General features: G+C 37.3%; 2 protein-coding genes across 2 annotated transcripts in view; one reads left to right on the top strand and one right to left on the bottom strand.

The window, feature by feature from the left end:
• Window positions 1–23,226, bottom strand: part of LOC129751900 (uncharacterized) — a 444,615-nt gene that overhangs the window by 366,549 nt on the left and 54,840 nt on the right. The window lies entirely within an intron of this gene.
• Window positions 3,607–22,560, top strand: LOC129752424 (uncharacterized). The gene is made up of 3 exons (XM_055748205.1): window positions 3,607–4,571; window positions 4,752–6,924; window positions 22,369–22,560. Exons 1-3 carry the CDS (start codon window positions 3,607–3,609, stop codon window positions 22,558–22,560), a joined length of 3,330 nt encoding a protein of 1,109 aa, XP_055604180.1.

Genomic DNA, 23,226 nt, shown 5'->3' with positions numbered 1-23,226 from the left:
TCCTCGTGGTATCATCTTGTTAATGAAAAAATAGCTTGCGAAAACTATTTTGTTTTGGAAAAGGATTTTCAAGATTTTGAAATAACATTTTTACTTACATTTGAAATTTTCAAAAACAAACCAAGTTTCACACAATTTGAAACTCAACATGTGGGTTTTTAAACGTAGAAAAAAGTTGTAAGATATTTAAACTTTAGACTTAGTTATTAACTTTGGTAGTTATTAGTTTAGACTTAGTCAAACCCCGTTTAACGTTAGATTTGAACTTTTTCTTGTTAAAAAAATGCCAAAACAAATATTTGTACTGTAAGTTTTTGATTGAAAAACAACTACACTGTTTAAAAAATCTAATCATTTTTTAATACTGTTCAATTTTTAAATTTAACTCATTCAATGAAGCACGAAAAGATAAATTCCATTGCGATGCTTCTTTTCCTGCTCTTGAACGAAAATCATGCAAAAAACTTTGCTCCAGCAATTACCATCCACCCGGATCCCACCCAGCCACTAGACTTATTTCAATTTCAACGTTAAGAAGCAAATCACCGGCAAGCTTTCGGAAACAAGCATAAGCTCGCTCCACCTTGATGCATACAGTGGAATTAAAAATTCTCCCCTTGGTGCAGCCGGAAAATGAGAATAAATAGAGCACTTTGTATGTAACATAGACACACAGCTAGTTAGTATTGCTCCGGGTGAGAGACACACGAAACTTTGAAAGTGGAAAGGTTGTTAGCTTTCTTATAAAATTCACCACCGTTGACAACTCATCCATTTTGTCTGCCCTCGAATTTCCGGGAGGGAGTTCAGTAAACATGCAACAGCCGACAATTGATGTAGGTACTATGGGAGTGTATAGATTTGGAAGTGTTTTTATTTGAGGAATTCATCCATCAATTAGAGAAATCCAAACAAACAGGTCATTAGGTGAGCGTAATTTTGGTCGTGCAGTACCTACAGTATCTATTTTTATTGTTTGGTGTGATTTCATAAAATTTTTATGTGAAGATACAGAAGTTGTAGTTAAGTTTAAAGTCTCTCTAATCAAACAATCAATCAAGTTCTAGTTAGCTTTACCTACGACTTAAAGCATGGATCACTACAAATCTGGACGCATTAAAACGGGTCTATCTCGGAGCTATATAAACGAAATAAAAATGTTTTGTACTTGAAATGTAGGGTTTTTATTGCACTTTAAAGGAAAAATAATAAAAAAAATTATTCCGATAATGTTTTGATGAATTTTCGAACTTTTGGTTGAGTATCACTCATTATAGTTTGAACACCCTATTCGCTGACCTCAGCGGCCATTTTGTTCCTCAATCTCTTCATCTCTGTTGCTTCCCGAGTCGTCCTACCATTCTTCTTCATCTTCTGCTTGACGATTGCCCAAAATTTTTCGATAGAGCGGAATTGAGGGCAGTTGGGTGGGTTGATGTCCTTTTCGACAAAATCCACCCGTTGGCCCAATACCACTGTAGAACCTCCTAGCTGTAGTGGCAGCTTGCCAAATCTGGCGAAAACTTAACTAGTCGGGGACATTACCATGACCAGTGCAGTGCACCACTACAGTGGCTTTACATAATTTTTGGCCAGAAAGCTGCCCAAAATCCATCTTCACGTACGTTTCGTCATCCATGAGGATGCATCCGTCGAACTTCGTTGGAATCTTCTTGTATAACTTGCGGGCACGTCCTTTGGCTACTAAATTCTGCTTCAATGTCCGGTTTGGTTGCTTACTGGTCCGATAGGATCGTATTCCTTCGCGTAGACGAATTCTGCTGACGGTGCACCGGTCGGCGTTGAATTTCTTGGCAATGTCATAGTCCGACTACCCTGTGTTTTCCTTGATCGTTCTCAACACCTTCAAATGCAGTTTCTGATCCTTAATTCCACTATGACGCTTGATATGAACCTGCCGATCTATAGTACGCATCTCACGGAAACGTTTGAGAACGCTACACACGGTTTGTTCTGTTTGGGAACTACTGTATTTTAGCATAAACCCGATTAAAGAGAAGCGGAGGTATTGGGAGATCAACGTGAAATGATCTAATGATATACATAAGTACTCTCGCATTTCGGAGCTTAAGTCCCATGCATGCCCTTTCCTTCCACCGTACACGATAATAGGCGTCGTTATCGGAGGAAACGATCATCGATGATCAGCAATGATCGGCCGGACGAGTGATAAGAGCGTGAGTTCCTGATAACAATGCAATTGCTTCGAACAATACTTCTTACAACTGCAGAGCCGAGAACGACTGAACCGACGAGCGATCCACCAGTTGACCACCGACTACCGATCGACGCGAATAAAGTTAAACCTTGGCCGGGTGTTTAAAAGGCCTCATTTTATAAAGTTAATTTTAAGACCAATTCGCTCTAAGTAAAACTTCTTATACTAAGTAGAAGTCGCGTGTTATTTATTTGATCCGTGAATTCCATCTTCCAAGGGGAAGATTTGCATGCTGCACGACGACCACTGGCTGAATTTTGGTCTACAACGACGGTTGGCTTCCAGGTCGAACAAGCCACTCCCCAACGGAAATTCTGATACCAGGTTGGTAGTAATAGGCCCATCCGGACACAAACATTGGTCCTTCGAGCCGGATGAGGGCCTGAGACCGGATACGATACCGTTGAACTCTGGACACGAAAGGGGACGCCAACCATAGAATTCGCCATTTGCACGGGAAAAGGGACGCTTGCTGGATAGCGTCGCCATCGCGAATAGTGATCAAACACAAAAGGTGTTTTGTTCACTATTGATTGGGATCAATAGGTGATCTCATTCCGGATTTCGGATATCGATTCGGACCAGGATCGGTGCATTTTGGACGATTCGGTGAGGTTCAATGCAATAAGCGCTTTGGAAATCGATTGCATTGGGATCGGTGCATGCTTGACGATTCGGTGGTGCTCAACTCAACAAGGGTTTTCGGAAATCGGACTGGTTCAGGATCGGTGCATGCAAGACGGTCCTTTGGTTCTCAACCTACGAAACGGTCATCGAAAGGTGAGGCGCGGCTATCCTGGTGGTTCCGATCGCCCCCTCCCTTTGGTTCAACAATCCTACAAGCTCATCCACTGTTGGCTAGTTGCAATTGGTGCAACATCGGTGCTCGATCGACATCAGGTGCATGGTAGGCCTGATCATCGCTGTGGAGGAAAGGGTAGTCCTGTGCATGGTGGGCTAGCTACGAGATCCGAAGCGAGGTTTCAACAAGGAAGGCAACGGTTCGATCTACAGCGACGGCGAGTTGGATGACACACTTATGCTACGATCGGTAAGCTACTATATAATCAGTGGTTCCTAAACAGTTGGTGAACTTGTGAGAATTTTTAAGAATATTTTTGGTTCGAATATTTTTATGATATTTTTAAATTTGGTGATTCTGTTTTTAAAAGAATATATGGTGAAACGAATTTTGGTGGTAATTTATAACGGCGCAATTCCTTGAGATAAAAACTGTTCGTTAGAACAATTGTCTCTTTTTTTCTCGGCCTTTACCTTGGTTTTTCTTCACCTTGCTCCCTTATTGCAACATTTTGGTGATACAAAGTTGAAATAATATTGGATTGATTTAATTGCGGATTTCTATCATGCCTACGGTCAAAGCTGTTAAGGATTCGAAGAATCCTTCGTTGAAGTATTTAATAGTCAAATTAAAAGAGATCCAGTCGTCCTTTTCTGATGTGTGGGAATTTGTGGAAACGTTTCAAGAGGATGCTACTCATGCGCAGATTTCGGTTCGACTTTCAGCGATTGATGATTTATGGGAAAGGTTTGGTGAAGTGTTAATTGATATAAAATCACATGAAGATTTTGGAGCGGATGTAGAACTTTATGATAAGGAGCGAAAAGAGCTCAGTGACCGGTATTACTTTGCAAAATCGTTTCTGATGGATAAGGCTAAGGCTCGTTTGGAGTTTTCTGATCTTGATCAATCCGTTCGTGCAGGCGAAACTAATAATCGCGGTGGTTTCGATCACGTTAGGCTGCCACAGATCAAACTGCAGTCTTTCAATGGAAATATTGACGAATGGCTTGGGTTTCGCGATCTCTACATCTCACTTATCCATTGTAAACCTGATTTGCCAGAGGTAGAAAAATTCCACTACTTGAAAGGTTGTCTCCAAGGTGAACCAAAATCGTTGATTGATCCTCTACAAATCACAAGAGCTAATTACATAGTTGCATGGGATATTCTTTTAAAGCGGTACAACAACAGCAAACAACTGAAAAAGAGGCAGGTACAATCGCTTTTCAAGTTGTCTTCGGTGAGCAAAGAGTCCGTTAATGATCTTCTTCAACTATTAGAAGGGTTCGAGAGAATAGTTAACACTTTGGATCAGGTATTAGAAGCAAAGGATTACAAGGATCTTCTTTTGGTGAACTATCTCGTGTCTCTCCTTGATCCAGTAACTCGTAGAAGTTGGGAAGAAGAATCCGCCTCCAAGGAAGAAGATACTTTATCCGATTTAACAGATTATCTGCACAGGCGGGTTCGAGTTTTGGAAGCTCTTCCACCAAGGTTGAATGATACTAAGGGTGCACCTCCACAAATGTCAGTTAAACAGAGAATCAGTGTCAGAACATTTCATAATAATGTGAATATGAATGGGTCTAAATGTTTTGCTTGTAATGGTCAGCATCCCTTGCATCAGTGTCAGAAATTTTTGAAATTGTCTGTGTCAGAAAGGGATTCGGTTTTGAAAAATCACTCTTTATGTCGGAACTGTTTCAGAACATCTCATATGGCTCGAAATTGTCAGTCAAAGTTTTCGTGTCGGAATTGTGGAGGTCGCCATCATACTCTGGTGTGCTTTAAGGGTAAAAACGGAGAAATTTCGGAATCTTCAAGGTCAGGTGAAACCAATGGGACTTCTAAGAGAGGAGAAACATCTTGTCAGGTTTCTAACACAGCTTCATCATCATGCTTGACATCGGGTGTCGGGCGCAAGGCTAATTGTCGGGTTCTTTTAGCAACTGCCGTGGTTCTCTTAGAAGATGAAATGGGAAATAGATATCCAGCTCGAGCGCTGCTCGATTCGGGGTCAGAAAGCAATTTCATGTCGGAAAGATTGAGTCAGCGTTTGAAGATGAGTCGGAAAAGGGTAGATGTTGCGATACTTGGTATTGGTCGGACATCTACCAGGGTTAAACACAAGGTTCAAGCAGTGGTGCGATCAAGGGTGAACAGTTACGTTAAGGAAATGGAATTCCTGGTTCTACCCAAGGTAACGGTCGATTTGCCAACTGCTACAGTTTCAACGGATGAATGGTCATTCCCGAATGGTATTGAGTTAGCGGATCCATCATTTTTTGAGTCGAAGGTGGTGGATTTGGTGTTTGGTATAGAGTCGTTCTTCGACTTCTTCGAAACGGGAAAACGGATTTCCATCGGAGACCAATTGCCTACACTAACAGAGTCAGTTTTCGGTTGGGTTGTTTCTGGAGGTTTATCGCAAGAGACTTCAGCACGGATTGCTTGCACTGTTTCAACGACAGAGTCTCTTGATACTCTTGTCGCTCGGTTCTGGGCTTGTGAGGAGCTAGGTTCGGAAAACCTTTACTCACGAGAGGAAAAGCGTTGCGAGGAAATTTTCCAGAAAACGGTACAGAGAGACGGCGATGGAAGGTACACAGTCTCTCTTCCTAAGAACGAAGAGGTTTTCCCCAACTTAGGCGATTCGAGGGAAATAGCCTTACGGCGCTTGGGCGCAACCGAGCGCAGACTAGCTAGGAGTCCGGAATTGCGTGAGCTGTATACCAAGTTCATGGACGAATATATACAGCTAGGGCACATGAGAGAAGTAAATGAAACGTCAGATACTAAACGCTGTTTTTTGCCACATCATCCGGTCGAGAAGGAGAGTAGTACGACTACTAAGTTGCGTGTAGTATTCGACGCCTCGTGTAAAACTACAACTGGTATTTCATTAAACGATGGGTTATTAACAGGTCCGGTTATCCAGGATGATCTTAGGGCGATAATACTCCGCTGTCGAATGTGTCAGATCATGGTCGTGGCTGACGTCGAGAAAATGTTTCGACAAATCAACGTAGCAAAGGAAGATCGCCCACTTCAGTCAATTCTATGGAGGAATTCACCATCGGAACCAGTAAAGACTTTCGAACTGAACACGGTAACGTACGGTACTAAACCAGCTCCGTTTTTAGCTACTCGTACTCTAAAGCAGTTGGCGTTAGACGAAGCAGAGAGATATCACCTGGCCTCGCGGGTATTTTCGGAAGATACATATATGGACGATGTTGTATCTGGTGCAGACGATGCAAACGCAGCACTCAAACTGAGAATTCAGTTAGATAAAGCTGCAAAAGCTGGAGGATTTCGGTTACGAAAATTCGCCTCAAATTGTGCAGAAGTCCTGCAAGGGCTTTCACAAGACAGTGTAGCTATTGAAGAGTCTTCAGATGAATCGGAGAAAGATCCTTCGATGAAGATACTTGGGCTCACATGGTTACCGAAATCTGATGTCTTCAAGTACAACTTCAACATTCCTGAAATTCCAAAATCCTCGGTTTTAACAAAACGCAAGGTGCTGTCGGTATTAGCTACGCTTTTCGATCCATTGGGACTTCTTGGTGCTGCAATAACAACTGCTAAAATATTTATGCAGCAATTGTGGACGTTAAGGAATAGCGACGACCAAAGATTGGACTGGGATCAGCCATTGCCTCCAACGGTGGGTGAGGATTGGCTGAAATACTACGAACAACTGGTTTCTCTCAACAACATTCGTATCAAACGGTGCAACATAATCCCAGGAGCCATCTACAAGGAAATCCACTGTTTTTCGGACGCTTCGGAGAAGGCGTATGGTGGCTGCGTCTATTTGAAAAGCGTCAACCCAAATGGAGAGGTTGAGATTTGTTTGTTGTCTGCCAAATCGAGGGTATCTCCGCTAGCAAGTCAGTCAATTCCACGTTTAGAATTGTGTGGGGCATTACTAACTGCCGAGCTTTTCAAATTTGTTCAAGACTCCATGAAGTTTGAATGTCCAGTTTACTTCTGGACAGATTCCACATGCGTGTGGCGATGGTTACAGGCTGTTCCATCTACCTGGACTACCTATGTGGCAAATCGAGTTGCCAAAATACAAAATCTCACAGAGGGATGTGAATGGAGGCATGTCCCTGGCGTCGACAACCCATCAGATCTGATTTCCCGCGGTATTTCTCCCGCCGAAATAGGTCATTCTCGTTTATGGTGGGAAGGTCCGTCATGGTTAGCACTTGAAAGGGAAAACTGGCCAGAACTACCAGATAATCACTTAACGGAGATTGGCGAAGAGGAAAGGCGCCGAACAACAGTAACAGTATTGGCAACAAACACTTCCAAGCATGAGTCAGATTTCAATTGTTGGTATTTTAGTTTGTATTCGGATTACACTAAAATGGTCAGATGTACGGCTTACTTGTTAAGATTTATGAAGCTGTTAAGGTCAAAGCGTCAGGTCAAATTTCAACCTTTCTTACAAACAGCTGAGATGGATGAAGCCGAAAGAGTTTTAGCAATGTGTGTTCAAAAAGAGTGTTTTGCTGAGGAGTTGAAGGCTCTTTCCAAGGGCGATTTTGTGTCAAGGCAATCGAAACTCAGGTGGTTCAATCCCAAATTATCCCCAGATGGGTTGTTGAGAATTGGTGGTAGATTGAGCAATTCGACCGAGTCAGAAGCTGCAAAACATCCGATAGTCTTACCAGCCCGTCACGATCTTACTCGACTAATCCTAGAACACTTTCACCGCCGATTATTGCACGCAGGTCCTCAGCTGCTTTTAGCTACGGTTAGGTTGAAGTTTTGGCCTTTGGGAGGAAGAAGCGTAGCTCGCCAGGTTATTCAAAAATGTCACACATGCTTCAAGGCTCGCCCCACACCAATTCAGCAGTTCATGGCAGAACTGCCGGCTTCACGCGTAACGGTTTCGCGTGCGTTTAGTAAGACAGGAGTGGATTATTTCGGTCCAATATATATTCGCCCGGCTCCCAGACGCCCAGTAGTTAAGGCATACGTTGCTATTTTTGTATGCATGTCCACTAAAGCAGTACATCTTGAGCTTGTGTCAGATCTATCAACAGAACGGTTCGTACAGGCCTTGCGCAGGTTTGTCGGAAGAAGAGGAAAATGCTCAGAGATATTTTCAGACAACGGTACGAACTTTGTCGGAGCTAGAAATCAAATGTCAGAATTATTAAGTCTGTTGAAGAGTCAGAATCATAGAGAAAAGGTTTACAAGGAATGTGGTAGCGATGGAATCAAATGGCATTTCAATCCCCCTAGTGCCCCACATTTTGGAGGTTTGTGGGAGGCAGCGGTGCGTTCCGCAAAAAAGCATATTTTGAGGGTTATCGGGGAAAACCCCGTTAGTACGGAAGATTTTACGACGCTTCTGGTTCAGGTTGAAGCTTGTTTAAATTCGCGGCCCATTACACCACTTTCGAACGATCCTAATGATCTAGAACCTTTGACACCAGGTCATTTTATTATCGGAGAGTCCTTACAGTCCATGCCAGATAAAACCTACGAACAAACACCAGATAACAGGCTCAACCAAATGCAGCTGATGCAGAAAAATGTTCAGCTGATTTGGAACCGGTGGCGTAGGGAATATTTATGTCTACTTCAAGCTAGAACAAAAAGATGGAAACCTTCTGTATCTGTTGATATTGGTAGCCTAGTCATCATTAAAGATGAAAATGTTCCTCCCTGTAGATGGAAAATGGGCAGAGTTGTTGAGCTTCACCCGGGACAGGATGGTATCACTCGGGTTGTTACGCTGAAAACGGAGTCAGGTTTAAAAAAGCGACCTGTTGAAAAGTTGTGTCTGTTACCAATGTCAGATTGTAATGAAAATACAGATCAGAATGCGTCAGAAAAAGATACAGAGTGAGTTATGTCAGCTATCCGTCAGAACTGTGTCAGATTTTGTGTCAGATTGGGAAATGGAAATATTCAGATTGGAATATTTTTTGTCAGAATAATGTCAGACTTCTGGTTGGATAAAATGGAAAATATGTCTGACTTCAACGTCGGTTGATAATGAATATTGAGTTAAACGAGTACATAAAAATCAGTTCGAGTTTAGTCAGTTATTGAGTCAGTTAAGTTCACCAACAAATTCTCACAAGTCATTCTTAAGGTAAAATTTAATCGATACAGAAATTCATTATTAATTTCTGGGTGGGTGAGGATGTTATGTTTGGGAACCACTGTATTTTAGCATAAACCCGATTAAAGAGAAGCGGAGGTATTGGGAGATCAACGTGAAATGATCTAATGATATACATAAGTACTCTCGCATTTCGGAGCTTAAGTCCCATGCATGCCCTTTCCTTCCACCGTACACGATAATAGGCGTCGTTATCGGAGGAAACGATCATCGATGATCAGCAATGATCGGCCGGACGAGTGATAAGAGCGTGAGTTCCTGATAACAATGCAATTGCTTCGAACAATACTTCTTACAACTGCAGAGCCGAGAACGACTGAACCGACGAGCGATCCACCAGTTGACCACCGACTACCGATCGACGCGAATAAAGTTAAACCTTGGCCGGGTGTTTAAAAGGCCTCATTTTATAAAGTTAATTTTAAGACCAATTCGCTCTAAGTAAAACTTCTTATACTAAGTAGAAGTCGCGTGTTATTTATTTGATCCGTGAATTCCATCTTCCAAGGGGAAGATTTGCATGCTGCACGACGATCACTGGCTGAATTTTGGTCTACAACGACGGTTGGCTTCCAGGTCGAACAAGCCACTCCCCAACGGAAATTCTGATACCAGGTTGGTAGTAATAGGCCCATCCGGACACAAACACGGTTAATTTGACCATTTTTAACGATTTCGCGATTTTTGAACCCGACCACGTCGGGTTTTTGACGTGGGTGTTCAAAATTTATTTTCATCTCGCGGCTTCCATCACGTGTAACTTTTTTGAAACAAAACGAATCGTAATGAATTTTTCAGCACTGGTAGCATTCCTCTACAAAGTGCTGCCAAAACATTCCAGATCCGACAACTAGGAGCACTATGGTAAAATAAATAGTGCGTCCAGATTTGTAGTGATCCATCATCATCGCAGCTTCAACCCATTTTCCAAAGATTTAGTTATAACTGTTTTATAGTAAACAATAATTTACTTTGGATATTCATAACCCAGCAGACATATTTGTACAATTTATTTATCTTGAATTTAATCCAGTTCCTGAAAGTGCTCCACAGCTGGATTCGTTCTTATGTACCTTATAGTTCCACGCCAAATGGCTTCATTTATAGTTCTCTATCGTATTGATTTATGACTGTTGCTTTCCTTGCCATGCTAGAATTCCTTTGGCTCTGCCTGCATACAAAAGTGCTACGTTCGTGTGTAATTAATCTTTTTAAGAGAATCAAAGCTCCTGCAATGGGGCGGTGGTCTCTTTGAGCTTAAATTTTCATCCAAAGTAATGAGCGGTGGTAATTAGGTATAGGATAATTTCTATTAAATTGCTCTATCAAGACATCGTACTATTTTATAATTACAAATAAAATGTAAAAAATGCCAACAGTAGACCTGAGTAAGCTTATAAGAGCATTAAATAAATATTTGTCACTTAAATGCTTTAAAACATCTTGAAAAATTTGCTGTCACTTCTGATACACAAAAGTGCTTGAAGAATGTTTTTGCTTAGTTGAAACAAACTTTAATGTTTTACATTCCTACTATTTCGAATGTATAAACCGCGAAGAAATTCAATTTCTTCCCGCCTACATGAACCAAATCTATGAAATTATACTTTCCTTTAGTAAAAATCTCCGGAGTAAATCCGGCGTAATTTCAGACGAACTCATGAACTTGTTTTCAAGTGTTTTATCATAGCTGTGAACATGTTGGTAGTTGTTAAATTCATGACAGCAGGAATCTTCTTGAAAGTTGACTCCAATAACGGCACGTCCTCCTGAAATGGGTTTGATTCGGCCCAACTGTGAAAAGTCTAAACTTTATTTTCAATATTCTCTCCCTTATCAGCTTAATTAAATGGAATGTTAGATATGATGTTAATCATAATAGGTAGCTTTAACTATATTTGTTCAAATTTATTTATTTATTTATTTATTTGGTGTTCATTGTTCAAAATATTCATAATAAATAAAAAAAAAAAATTCCTAGATTTTCATCCTTTAGGATGATCATCCCTAACCAAAAAAAAAAATAATCATGATGAACATAATTTATGAGAAAAAAAAGTTGGAAAAAAGCTGCAAGGTGGTCCAAAATATTTTCCGGTCCAAAATAAGTCCGTTCCACTTTCTGGTGTAATTTTTTTTTTTCTCAAGGAAACGAATGAAAGTTATTTGAACCATCTTACGCATCGGATATGGAGTTATTACTATTTTACCCTCAATTATCCAACAGTTTTCAAATATTTCACAAAAATTTATATTCGAGCTTCAAATTTAAAACAAAATGAGACTTACCTTGAGTGTTTTTTTTTTCTGAGGAATGAAGGAATGGCCACTGCACGCTTCGAAAAATTGAGTAATGGCCGCTTTTACCCTCAATGCTCCTACATTTTTGAAATATTTATTCAAGCCATAACTCCATTTTCCGATGCGTGCAATGACTCCAATAATCTTCATTCGATTCCTTAAAAAAAATCTCATAACATAGTAATCATTTGTTACAAAATCTTCCTGTGCGAACAAGCTTTTTTTAGAATTTATTGAAAAATGTTGGGGAAAATGTAGGGTAAAACAGCCTTATCTCCAGTTTACAATACGTGCGGTGGCTAAAATAGTCTTCGTTTGATTGCTAGGAAAAAATCATACAAGGTAAGTCTCATTTGGTTCAAAAATTTGAATTCAGAACTTGTTTTTTTCTGAAATAATTTAAAATGGTATGTAAATTTTCCAGTCCGAACAAGCTTTTTCCGAACTATATTAAAAACGTTGGGAAATTGAGGATAAAACAGCAATAGCTCCACTTTTCGATGCGTGTGGTTTCTCAAATAGCCTTTATACGATTCCTCGAAAAAAAATCACACAAAATAAGTCTCATTTACCGTGACTGCGGGTATTTCCGTGCATCTAAGCGATTTTTGTTTTTCAAGGCTGTGTAAAAAATTCAAATGAATAATTCAAAAGGTCACAAACCTGCCATAAGCTGAGATTTTTTATGTACTTTAAGGAAAAAATATCGTAGTTGATGAAATACTTGAAAAAAGTTTGGAAAAATGCATCTGAAAAATGTGTTTCGTGCACATAATTCCGTGCACTCTCTCTTGCATGTTTTAAATTCCGTGCACTTTTGCACCTAATTCCGTGCACTCTGAACTTTGTTATTTCTCTACAGTTTGTGTTGATTTAATAAATGCGATGACTTTCAAGCTATAATAAAACTGGTAATAAATCTGGTTACACCCCAGCCCCTCCCTGTTCAATACTTTCGTAATTAGTGAATTACCCCGAAGAAAAATATAGTAAACAAAGTATTGCGGACTCAACTTTGTAAATATTAACGCTTTGCAACACTAGAAAGGACGTTTCAACCGAAGAGTGCTGGCGTTTTTATTATTTTTTTTTTGGGCTGTGTAAAGCATAAAATGCTGTAGGTATTTGACAGCATTGTGCATAAGTTCAATGTCTACACGATAGCATAAAATTATGTTGGATATAAATAATTTTTCGCATAGAAAAAAACATTTTTTCAGGAAAATGCACGGAATTATGTGCTGCACGAAATTACCCGCAGTCACGGTAGTTCAAAATTCTCCAGTCCAAACATGTTTTTTTTCTGAATTATTTAAAAAAAATTCAAGAATTCAGGGTTAATACAGCCATAGCTCCATTTTACGATGCGTGCGGTTACTTAAACAGCATTCGTTCGATTCCTTTAAAAAAAAACCCCCGTAAGATAAGACTCATTTGGTAAAAAAATTCAAGTCATATCATGCTTTTCCTGAAATATTTGAAAAATGTAGGGAAATGAGGGTAAAACAGACATAACTCCATTTTCCAATGTATGCAGTATCTCAAACAGCCTTCATTCGATTAAATTTTTGGAAGCGATTCATTCAGTCCTGAATTAGCGCAACGCGTTCTAGTTTTGTATGTAAATTTGTATGGTAAAACAAAAATTTTCATTTAAAAATCACCAGAGATGTACAGAAAGTTCAAAAAGATATACCTTTGAATGAAAATTATTCCTTGATTGTTGCAGTGAAACTACAAACCTAACCTGTTTCCCAAAAAAGATATTCGATGCTTTGCATAACAAATTAGTTCATGGATTTCTATAAAGTTGGCAAAAATATTTCATTAAATTATTGAAAGCTGTAGTAGGCTAAAAATTCCTTCTTCCATACAAATTGCCAAACAAAATTGAGACTCGTTGCGCTAGTTAAACGATCAACCAAATCATCTCAAATTTGTCACTTATGCTTGAAGACCCAAAAGGCAACGAAAAAACATATGGGAGCAAAAAGTCATTTTTGCAGCGATCTATTGCGCATTACGCTTGTACGATTTCGGAAATCTGATATTTTACTTCTTTTATTACCATTTCTTTTTTTTTCTTTTTTTAAGAGACTTTCAGCCTTTGCTCATTTTTTCTTTTTCTAACACCAACACGGCCAAAACTTGTATGCATCCTGGAAAATGATAAACTTGCGTTCCTCATTTTCCTTTTCAACGGAGTATCTGGTACATAGAACATGCATTGCAGATAATACCACGGCCAGGCCAACCATGTGATGTAAAACGCAAAAGATACAGGATAAGGGAACTAATGAAGCGTGGAGTTCGCTGTCAAACGCTTGATATGATTCTATAGAATTTGATAATGTTCATTTTACAAAATTGAAAACTTGAAAAAATATCAAAAGAAAGGATTCCTCTCACCCGAAACATCCACAGTTTGACGCTCATTTCACAGGGTCTCCAATCTTTGTCACCGTTGCACAGTGGTCCAGAATTGAATTTTAGCAGGAAACAATTATTTGCGTCTTTCCCTTAAGTTTGATGCATTTGATATCTCAGACAAATTTTTACAACAACTAAGAGGCGATCCTTTTGAATAAAATAATTTAAGAATGGTTCATAAAGCTTTTGAGATATGAAAATTATTTTATAACTGTGTGAGGCCTACAGTTTTCTACAAAATTAATGAACCTAATAGGGGGAAGTCGTCTACTACCGGACACTTAAGGTTTTTAGGCGATAACTTCAAAAATAGATTTTTGTAAATGTTGGTTATTCTACTGATTTGAAGAGTATCAATATTATGATTACTTAACTACATGAGAAAAAAATTAATTTAATACATATTCATGTGGTAAGAGAAATCATTTCATGTTAGTTTTCACTCATTTCCAAAAGTGTTGTCTATGGCCGGACACTACGAATTACTTCACCAAAGTTGTCACCAATGGCACAAAAACGTAGCAAAATGACTGAAATCACTTGCACAGGCCTTGTATGTACGTGTTTTCCAATACTGAACGTTCTATGAAGCCAGTCAAAAAAGTTTTTTTGACAAACTAGAATGAAACATTTGTTTCGAAAAAAAATTGAGAAAAATTGTCTATGACCGGACAGCAAAACCTTAAGTTTCTCAGAGGACCAAAATAGTTTCGTTATTGAATCCTTATCTTCTGCTAACCATTTGAGGGTGCTAAAGAGATTGAAAAAATGAAAGTTTCAAGTTGAAATCATCTATAATTTTTAATATTTTCTTGTCCGGTCATCGACAACAACTTGGTGTCCGGTCATAGACAAATCGCATTTTTTTTAATAATCCTTATATATCGTTTGAACTTCCGTTTTATTATCTTACATCTACTGTAGTCGAAAGATAACCAATCAACGATGTCGTTCATGTGCAGTTCAAATTTTACAAGCCGAAAAAACTGACCTCAATACAAATGCAAAGTTTAGGCGATTCTCTCCGTACTACTAGGCAAAAGTTTTAGATGCCTATCATTGGTTTACCTTTTCAGATTGGATTACCATATTTCTAACACCATAACAGGCTACTATTTACTTTATTTTCATGGTGTTAAAACATTATTAGGATATTTTGTTTTTGAAAAATCTATGTTGTCCGGCCATAGGCGATGTCCGGCCATAGACGACTTCCCCCTAATGCATTAAAACTTTGTCGAAGACATCAATCATCTATCTCTTGAAATAAAAGTTTTATGGCAATTTGATTTTATCAGGTAAGGGTGGTTCTACAAACAACAGTTTTTTCGTTATTTCTTTTCAGAGTGATATTTTTTTTTTTCAAAAGTATTTGTTCGGTAAAATTTTAGATAATCATTATACGCATCTTTTGTAGAAGACAAATTACCGAAATTTGTTATTGTTTTGAATTTGTTAGGCAATTTATGTTAAAAATTACTCTTTCTATGCAACGATAACTCCAAATGGAGCAAGTCGAAAATTTTATCGTTAACTGCCTCTGAAAGTTCGAATTACAGTCATTACAATATTAAAAAAAACTGGAGGAATATTTTTTGTTTAAATCGTTTTATCGTGGTTTAAATTTTAGAAAAATCGCTTCAAACAACGATCAAACTCTTTAAACAAAAACCATTTCTTCAATTTTTATAAATTGCAAAGACCGTAATGTAAACTTTCAAATGCAATCAACGATTTGACTTGCTCCATTTAGAGTTATCGTAGCTCAAAAGAGTCTTTTTCAACATAAGTTGCTTAAAACTTCAAAACAAAAACAAAATTTGGTAATTCTATTTTCCACAAAAGACGCGCATAATTATTATCTTAAATTTAGCCAAGCAAATATTTTTGATAAAATATTACTCTGAAAAGATAAAACTTAAAAACTGTTTTTTGAAGGGCCACTCTAACCTTTTGAAACCAAATTTCCAAAAAAAATTCATTTCAAGAGATGAATATTTGATGTATTCGTCAAAGTTTCATTAATTCTTAGGTTTTTAATAGAAGGCCTCTATCTGATTACAGATAGTAAATAGTTTTTAATATCTCAGAAACTTTATGAACCACTCTAAAATTATTTCATTCAAAATGGCCACGTTAAGTTATTGTAAAAGTTTGTCTGAGATATCAAATGCATCAAACTTAAAGGAAAAATGCAAAAAATTGTTTCCCGCTAAATTTCATATCTGGACCACTGTGCGTTGTCCTTTTCCAGTTCTCTTCTAAATGTTCCATAATTTTCTCTTAACCTAAAGAACAGCTCTTCTTCCTTAAAACAATTTTTTTTTACTTAACCCTCCAAAGCTGTTCGGGTCAATATGACCCGAAGCGCACATTTCAAGCATCTTTATCATCACTTCAAAATACTGATGAACTGGTAATTTTGACTGACTAAGTATGTTCTATGAAAATAATTATCGAATTAACGACAATAAATAAAAAATTGAGTTTTGAAAATCGGTTAAGTGGGCAATGAAGTACAGCTGAGCAAAGCCAAAACTGGATGTCGTTTTTTAAAGTAAGATTTTTTTTTTCTACCGGAAGATCTGTGATGGCGATCAAAACTTTCATTGGACCCCAACATATCTATACATCGTCGGATAGATGGATTCTTGACGATTTCAAACATCAATAAAACACTTAAATACAGAAAAGCTGTCAGAAGTTATGAGTATTTTAAAAATAAAATTGATTTTTCGGACTTTTTACTTTCTGAACCAGTTTCTGATAACCTGGTAATACATATCGACTATATTTTGAAATGTTGAGTTATAAGAATAAATTACCTACACAATGAATATAATATCATCAAAATCGGTTTACATTCGCAGCCTGGAGAACGAAATCAAACTACAACTCAAATTTCTCCGAAACGGATATTTAGCGAACGGCTTTGGAAGGTTAAATACAATCAAACCATTTTCTCAAAAACTGTAACTGTAACATAAAAATTACTTTAATATATAAGAAACAGATGTCTGTTCATGTGCATATAGATTTTACACACTTATTGATTGAAATATTGGATAAATTAAGAATTCTCTTTCATATGCGCATATAGCCCGCCACTTTCAAATTATTTGCTGAGTGTTTAATTCTAAATCTGAAAGAAATTTCCAATTGCTATGAGGAATGTAATTATTTTTTTATTGTGAACTATATACAAACCGTTCAATAAAAAAAACCAAAATCATTCCAACACTTATTGATGAGCTTTGGCGTTGGAATTGAATTATTTTGTTATGCCTATGACTATTAGGGTAGCAGCGAAAAAGGTCTAGTCGCATTTCGAAAACGTACCATATAGATTTTCAATAATGCCTAAAAAACTGACCTTTGCAACATTTCAGCTCAATCGGAAATTGATTTAGGAGCTGCCTCAGGGCGCTCAAAGTTTTGATGTTTTACCCTAAAAAATTACTAAAGGATATTTTTATTTCTAACTAATCAAAATAAGTCGAGATCTGACATTATCAAAAAATGGTTTGACCAAACAAAAGAGTTTCAGGGACTCAGCTGTTTTTGGTGGCTTTCCTTATAAATTATTTAAAAATCAAAGAAATGTATTGAAAATTCTACTCCAATGACATATTTTACTGTGTAGTTAACAGAACCGAAAAAAGATTCAAATTGAAAAATTCTGTAATGACAAAATTGTGTGCTAAGGATAATTAATAACAAATTCAAAAATTAAAAAACAATCCCTCAAATTAAAAAAAAAACGATCACGCACATTAGGATTTAAGTAAAACTTAATGTTTCTTTGAAGGGATCTATGTAGTTTACGTAATTCTAAGGCGAACAACTTTCAAGGATATGATATGGCTAGCATCTCACAATTGCTAAAACCACCAGACCTCAGAAAAAGTACTATGTGTGCCATGACCGAGATTCGATCTCATGACCTTTGGCTTAGAAGACTTGATCGCTAACCTTTAGGCCAAGGTCGGCGGCGAATTCAGATGAAAATAAAACTTCAATGCTTTTTCAATTGTCTCTTACAGAGTTTGGTTACCAGAGAAAAACAGATTTTCATTTCTGAACTCGGATTTTTTTAGCTTTTCATTGAGAAGTATCAATTAAGAATGCAGGGAGCAGATCAAAAGTTTTTGCCAAAATTTTGCAAGGCTTTTTCTGCCATTCAAAATAACTCAAACAGTTGACATTTTCAATAAGTAATCTTGCCCCATTGCCTCCAATTGTCCGCTCTAATTAAAGCAGAAATAAATAATCATAAGCCTTCGAACGCAGTCATTTGCATTCACAATTATCTAACATCCACCAACAATCACCACGTGGAACAAGAGAAAATATTGTGGTTACTTTTTTCTGTGCTGTTGTAATAGAGTTGTATGGCATAGTTTCTATGCGGCTCATATAGCAGAATGAAAGGCTGAATGGCATCGAGGCTTCCAACCAACAGAGGGCAGAATTTTATTCAAGCGACAATTGCCAGCCGGCCCCCAATCCGGAAGGCACTTCCACTACCCCGATTCCAGCCCCAAACCGGATGCGAAGCTTGTGCTTTTGCGGTTTTTCGAATGCTGGCACGTCGTTCACCAGACGAACAGATCGATATTTAGACGCATTTGTCGGTCCTACTAGCTGGTTACCTTCTGATGGGACTTTAAAGGCACCCAGTTGTGCTTTAAAATGGGAAACCGAGTCTTCCTGATCAACACACAAAACTCCCACGTGAGTGGGCCCCGTTGTGAGTTACAGCTGTTGAATGCATTTTAAAATTTAAGGCATATTTACTGAACATGCGATACGGGTATGTTTTTACTTTCTAGCATGTGTAGGAGCAAGTTTAGATTTCTCCGTTATCTAGCTCTTTCGCACATCTTTATTTCTATTTTGCATAAGCAAACGTACGAACGTGCCCCCGATTGAAATGCAAAAATTTCCATTTTTACGAATCGGGTTTTCCTCTGCCAAGCTATCTAACTTGACAATTTTCGGAGTTCTTCTTGTGGCAACGAACGGGGTGACTAAATCTTACAACTCTGTATGTATGTACCCTTGACAGACCCTTTAACACCATTTATGTATGTAAGTTGGCTTTCCTCCGTTCAGGGTAAGAGGATCTTTCGCAATGTTTTATGGATCTGAGAGGAAATTGGTCACGCGTTGGAACACCTCACCACACCATAATAGCTACCGGATGAACGTGACCCGGAAAGTTATTTTTAGAGAGTGCCAAACTTGTACTTTGAATTGGATGACACATTGAGGCGGAGCATTGAATTTAGAAATGTTTGATATGCTCCAACTATTTAAAAATGAAATGATAATGAAATGTGCTAATATTCCAATCAATCAATCATAAATATGTAAAAAACAATGACCGAAAAAAATCAGAATTATCTCTTTTCCGTTCCGAGTTTTTATTTAACCCTTAAAATTTCTAGCAGTGTCAATTTGACATTCACTCTTGTTTTTTTTAACCATTTATGGTTGAAAGATAATCATTTTATGGTTTTCGCGCAAAAACAGCTAATATGATTATTTTTCAATAGTTTTCACAGAAATTTTTCAACCATTTTTCTAGTTCCCGGGCATTAACCGAAAAGTGGTTAAAAATCTGATAAAACTAAAGGAAAATACAAAGTCCGCCTTTTTTCTGTGCCATTTTGTCTTTTATTTTCTGGCGATGTTTTCACGGAAGTAACGGTATTCTGCTTTTTGTATCGAGTGACCATCGTGGTAATTCGACGGATTAATCAGGACTCGCAGGAAGGTAAGGAAATAACTCAAAACATTATTCATGAAGAACGAATAATGTCTATGCATTCCGGAGGAACTCAGAATTATTTTTTAGTCGATAATTTTCGTCCGGGTCAGACGCGACGAACTTTTAAGTTCCCGGAATTTGGCATGTCAAACAAACGGAAAATGACGTTTCGACTTTGCTTTAGCCGATTCTTCCAGATTCCAAAAAAATGTTCATCATTATTTCTGCTTTCAGATCGATCCACCAAATCTAAACGGGGTTGCACTTTCGATGCTTGCATTTGCCTCGCCTGTGGAATCGTCCATGCCAGCGGCTATCACGGAGGAAAAAGCCCACAGTTGTTCAAATTATTTCAGCTTGTTATGCCAATCATCAAAGCGTAGTTGATTTTTTGGCCTTCAACTATAAATATTATAGACTCAACTACAAACTAACGATTGACTTGATGCAATCAACTATGAATATAATGGATTCAATTGTAATGGTAAAATTGATTCCACTGTATATATATATAATAGATTAAACTGTAGTTGTATGATTGATTTTAGGCATTCAACTATTAATATAATAGATTAAACTATACATTCCTGGTTGACTTCTCACATTCATCTATAAATATGATAGATTCAATTGTAAAGGTATAATTGATTCAACTGTTAATATTATTAATTTAACTACAATTATATGATTGATTTTAGGTATTCAACTAGAGATATAGTAAATTCGACTATATTTTTATGATTGATTATGTGAAACTTGAATACTATTACGATCATCCGTGTTCATCAGCAAAAATTTAAAAAAAACCGTAAATGTGAGGCCAGTACGTGTTCCCTGCAGCGATCGTGGTGCTGTTTTTAGGGCTCAACCCGCAGTTCCTGACATCGGTGTCAAAGCATAAGCGCTCTCCAATGATGGGGAATCATTTTCCTCCACCAGTTCCTGGCAGCAGTCGTATAGTAGGCCGACAGTTCCTGGAATTTGTAAAGGTACACTTACTCTGGCTGCCCGCAAAATCGATGATATTCAATTTTTTCTATCATAATGAGTTGTAATTCAGTTCTCGTAGGATGTTAAAATATCTCAAACTATACCAAAAAAATCTATACGATCATAGCTAAATTATATGAGTTTTTGATATGCTCATATCAAGATTATGTATCATTCCGACAGCATAGTTTGATTTTGGGCAGAACAAAACCTTACATAATTATAACTCATCGAGATATGAATGCTTTGAGAAAAATATCTAGAGAAATGTGAATAACCCACATTATTTCCTAAAATCATTCTCCATTTTTGGTTTCCCAAAAATTGAATTGAATTTTATGAATCTGAATAATAGGTTGATGTCATGACATTGAGTGAATTTTCCCCCGACAAGGTCATTCTTTGCCGGGTGCAGAAGCACCGACTTCTAAGGACGTCTTTCGAGACAATTTGCGCACATTTTGCTGAGTAACCATCTAACCATGCATCAAGATGCTAAAAGAACAACAGCGGAGGAACCAGGACGTGAATATCGAGATTCCTTGCCAGCTTTTCTAGCATCGTGGCGGCTAAAACGAACTAGATGCAAAATGCAGAAAAAATAATTAAAAAACGCATTCTTAAGAAAAACATAATAATTATGATATGATGAGCTATGATAGTTTCCAATATGAACAGAATTTAAATTTACAATATGTATAGTTGACCTCATTGAATCAATCATAGAAATATATCCATCATATTTATTATTAAATCAATCATATAATCATAGTTGAATCTATCGTATCTACAATCAAATCAATCATATTATCATAGTTCAATCTACTTTAATTATTGCTGAATTTATGACATCAATCGTACATTATAGTTGAACCTATTATATTTATAGTTAAATGCACGAAATCAGAAGGGATTATTGTGGTACCGAAGAGTCAAATATAGAAATACAATTAAGAAGAAACTTGTTCTATTTAACTTTCCAGCATCCCTGATACTTTCATCGAATACTTGAATTTGCCTGGAATACATTTCAGATTAAAAAAGTTGATCAACCAGCAATAACTGGTCAAATATGAGCTCTCTGTCTTCTTGTCTCCAATGTCCCTAGACCCTCAGTTTTCATTTGAACCATAACGATATCCGTACTCGATTATTACTGAGATTATAACGCTGGGGCGTCATTCATCTCTTGATATACTGCGGATTAAGACGAAGCGAACGCTTGTACTCACGTGCTATTTTCTAGCAAAAGTTCTCATATCAAGATAAAGTATGAACATTGTATCCTAATGGAAGATTTTATTTATTTAAAAAGTGCAACACAATGTTACAAAATATTAAATATATACAATAACCTATTTAAAATCCTTTTCTCTGAATATTTCTGTCGTCTGCGGATTTAATAAATCTGTTATTCATTGCTAAAACTGTTCATTCAATTATGATAAAAAAATTCCAACTTCGCCTTTATCGATTACAGTTGAAAAATTACCATATTACAACTTCTCCCCGAAAAGTCATTTTATGGGTTTTCAAAGATAAGTCATAAAAAGACATAACGCGGAAAATGGTAAAATATGGTTATTTTTTAACCATAAATACCAGATTGGCAAGTGTTTTCGTAGATATCATTTTGTTGTGCTGGTTCTCGTCATAATACTTTGCTTTTGTTTCAGATCGGCCGACAGAGCTATATTCCACGTCATCCTCCAGACATCATTCCGGAAAAGCCGGACCTAGAATCAGATTATTCGAATGGAGAAGGGCATGGATGTGTTAACGCAATGCAGGAGGATTCAGCGGCCATGATGGCTCGGAAGAACGCGAAGCCGAACTGCCACGAGACTGGCGTAGTAAGAACTTTTTAATACGGTGATACATTTCAAGAATAAATATAAGGTGAACGTCCCTATTTATCTCAAATAATTATTAGTTTTTGAATGATTTTTTTTTTGTTTTTATTAGAGAAACCAATCAAACCAACTAAATATAGGAATAACTTCTAATTTCAGCTCACTAAGGTACATTGTACAATTTTTTTCAGCATTCGATAGCTGGTGTTAATAGCATTATTTCTGAAACATGTTTTTTAGTCTTTGCATTTCTTCGACTTTAAAGTGGCTGAAAAACAAGGAAAATTTAGCTATTTTAAACGAGGGGTGTCAAAATGACACCCTAGAAGTCATAAGGAAAATATCTGGACTTTCTGAGAGACTCAATAAAAAGTAATGATGCAAAACGAAGGATCTCGTAAATTCATTAGAAGTACTATATTTTTTGGCGCTAAAAGTTACAAGCCGTAAAACTTCCAATAGTTTCATATTGTCACTATTATATATGGATTACAGGAGGGGTGAGTTAAGGGCTGAATTACGTGCTTCATCTAGACACGACACATGCACACATTTTTGAATGACAGACCAAATGGAACGATCAATGAAATGCATCTACGTGCTGTGACTTAATGGTGTTTTAAATTGTATACAATTAAAGATTATTATAGTTTTGTGCAACCATAATTTAAGAGCAAGCCT

The sequence above is a fragment of the Uranotaenia lowii genome, chromosome 3, assembly GCF_029784155.1.
Source record: "Uranotaenia lowii strain MFRU-FL chromosome 3, ASM2978415v1, whole genome shotgun sequence".
NCBI classification, from domain to species: Eukaryota; Metazoa; Arthropoda; class Insecta; order Diptera; family Culicidae; genus Uranotaenia; species Uranotaenia lowii.
The sequence above is the reverse complement of the archived record's forward strand: the minus strand, read 5'-3'. Positions and strand labels throughout refer to the sequence as shown.

Coding starts and splice junctions, on each gene's coding strand:
- LOC129752424 (XM_055748205.1), top strand. CDS start 3,607: ATGCCTACGGTCAAAGCTGTTAAGGATTCGAAGAATCCTTCGTTGAAG. Junction 4,572..4,751: donor AAGGGTGCACCTCCACAAAT/GTCAGTTAAACA, acceptor GAACTGTTTCAG/AACATCTCATATGGCTCGAA. Junction 6,925..22,368: donor TGTTGTCTGCCAAATCGAGG/GTATCTCCGCTA, acceptor CTTTTGTTTCAG/ATCGGCCGACAGAGCTATAT.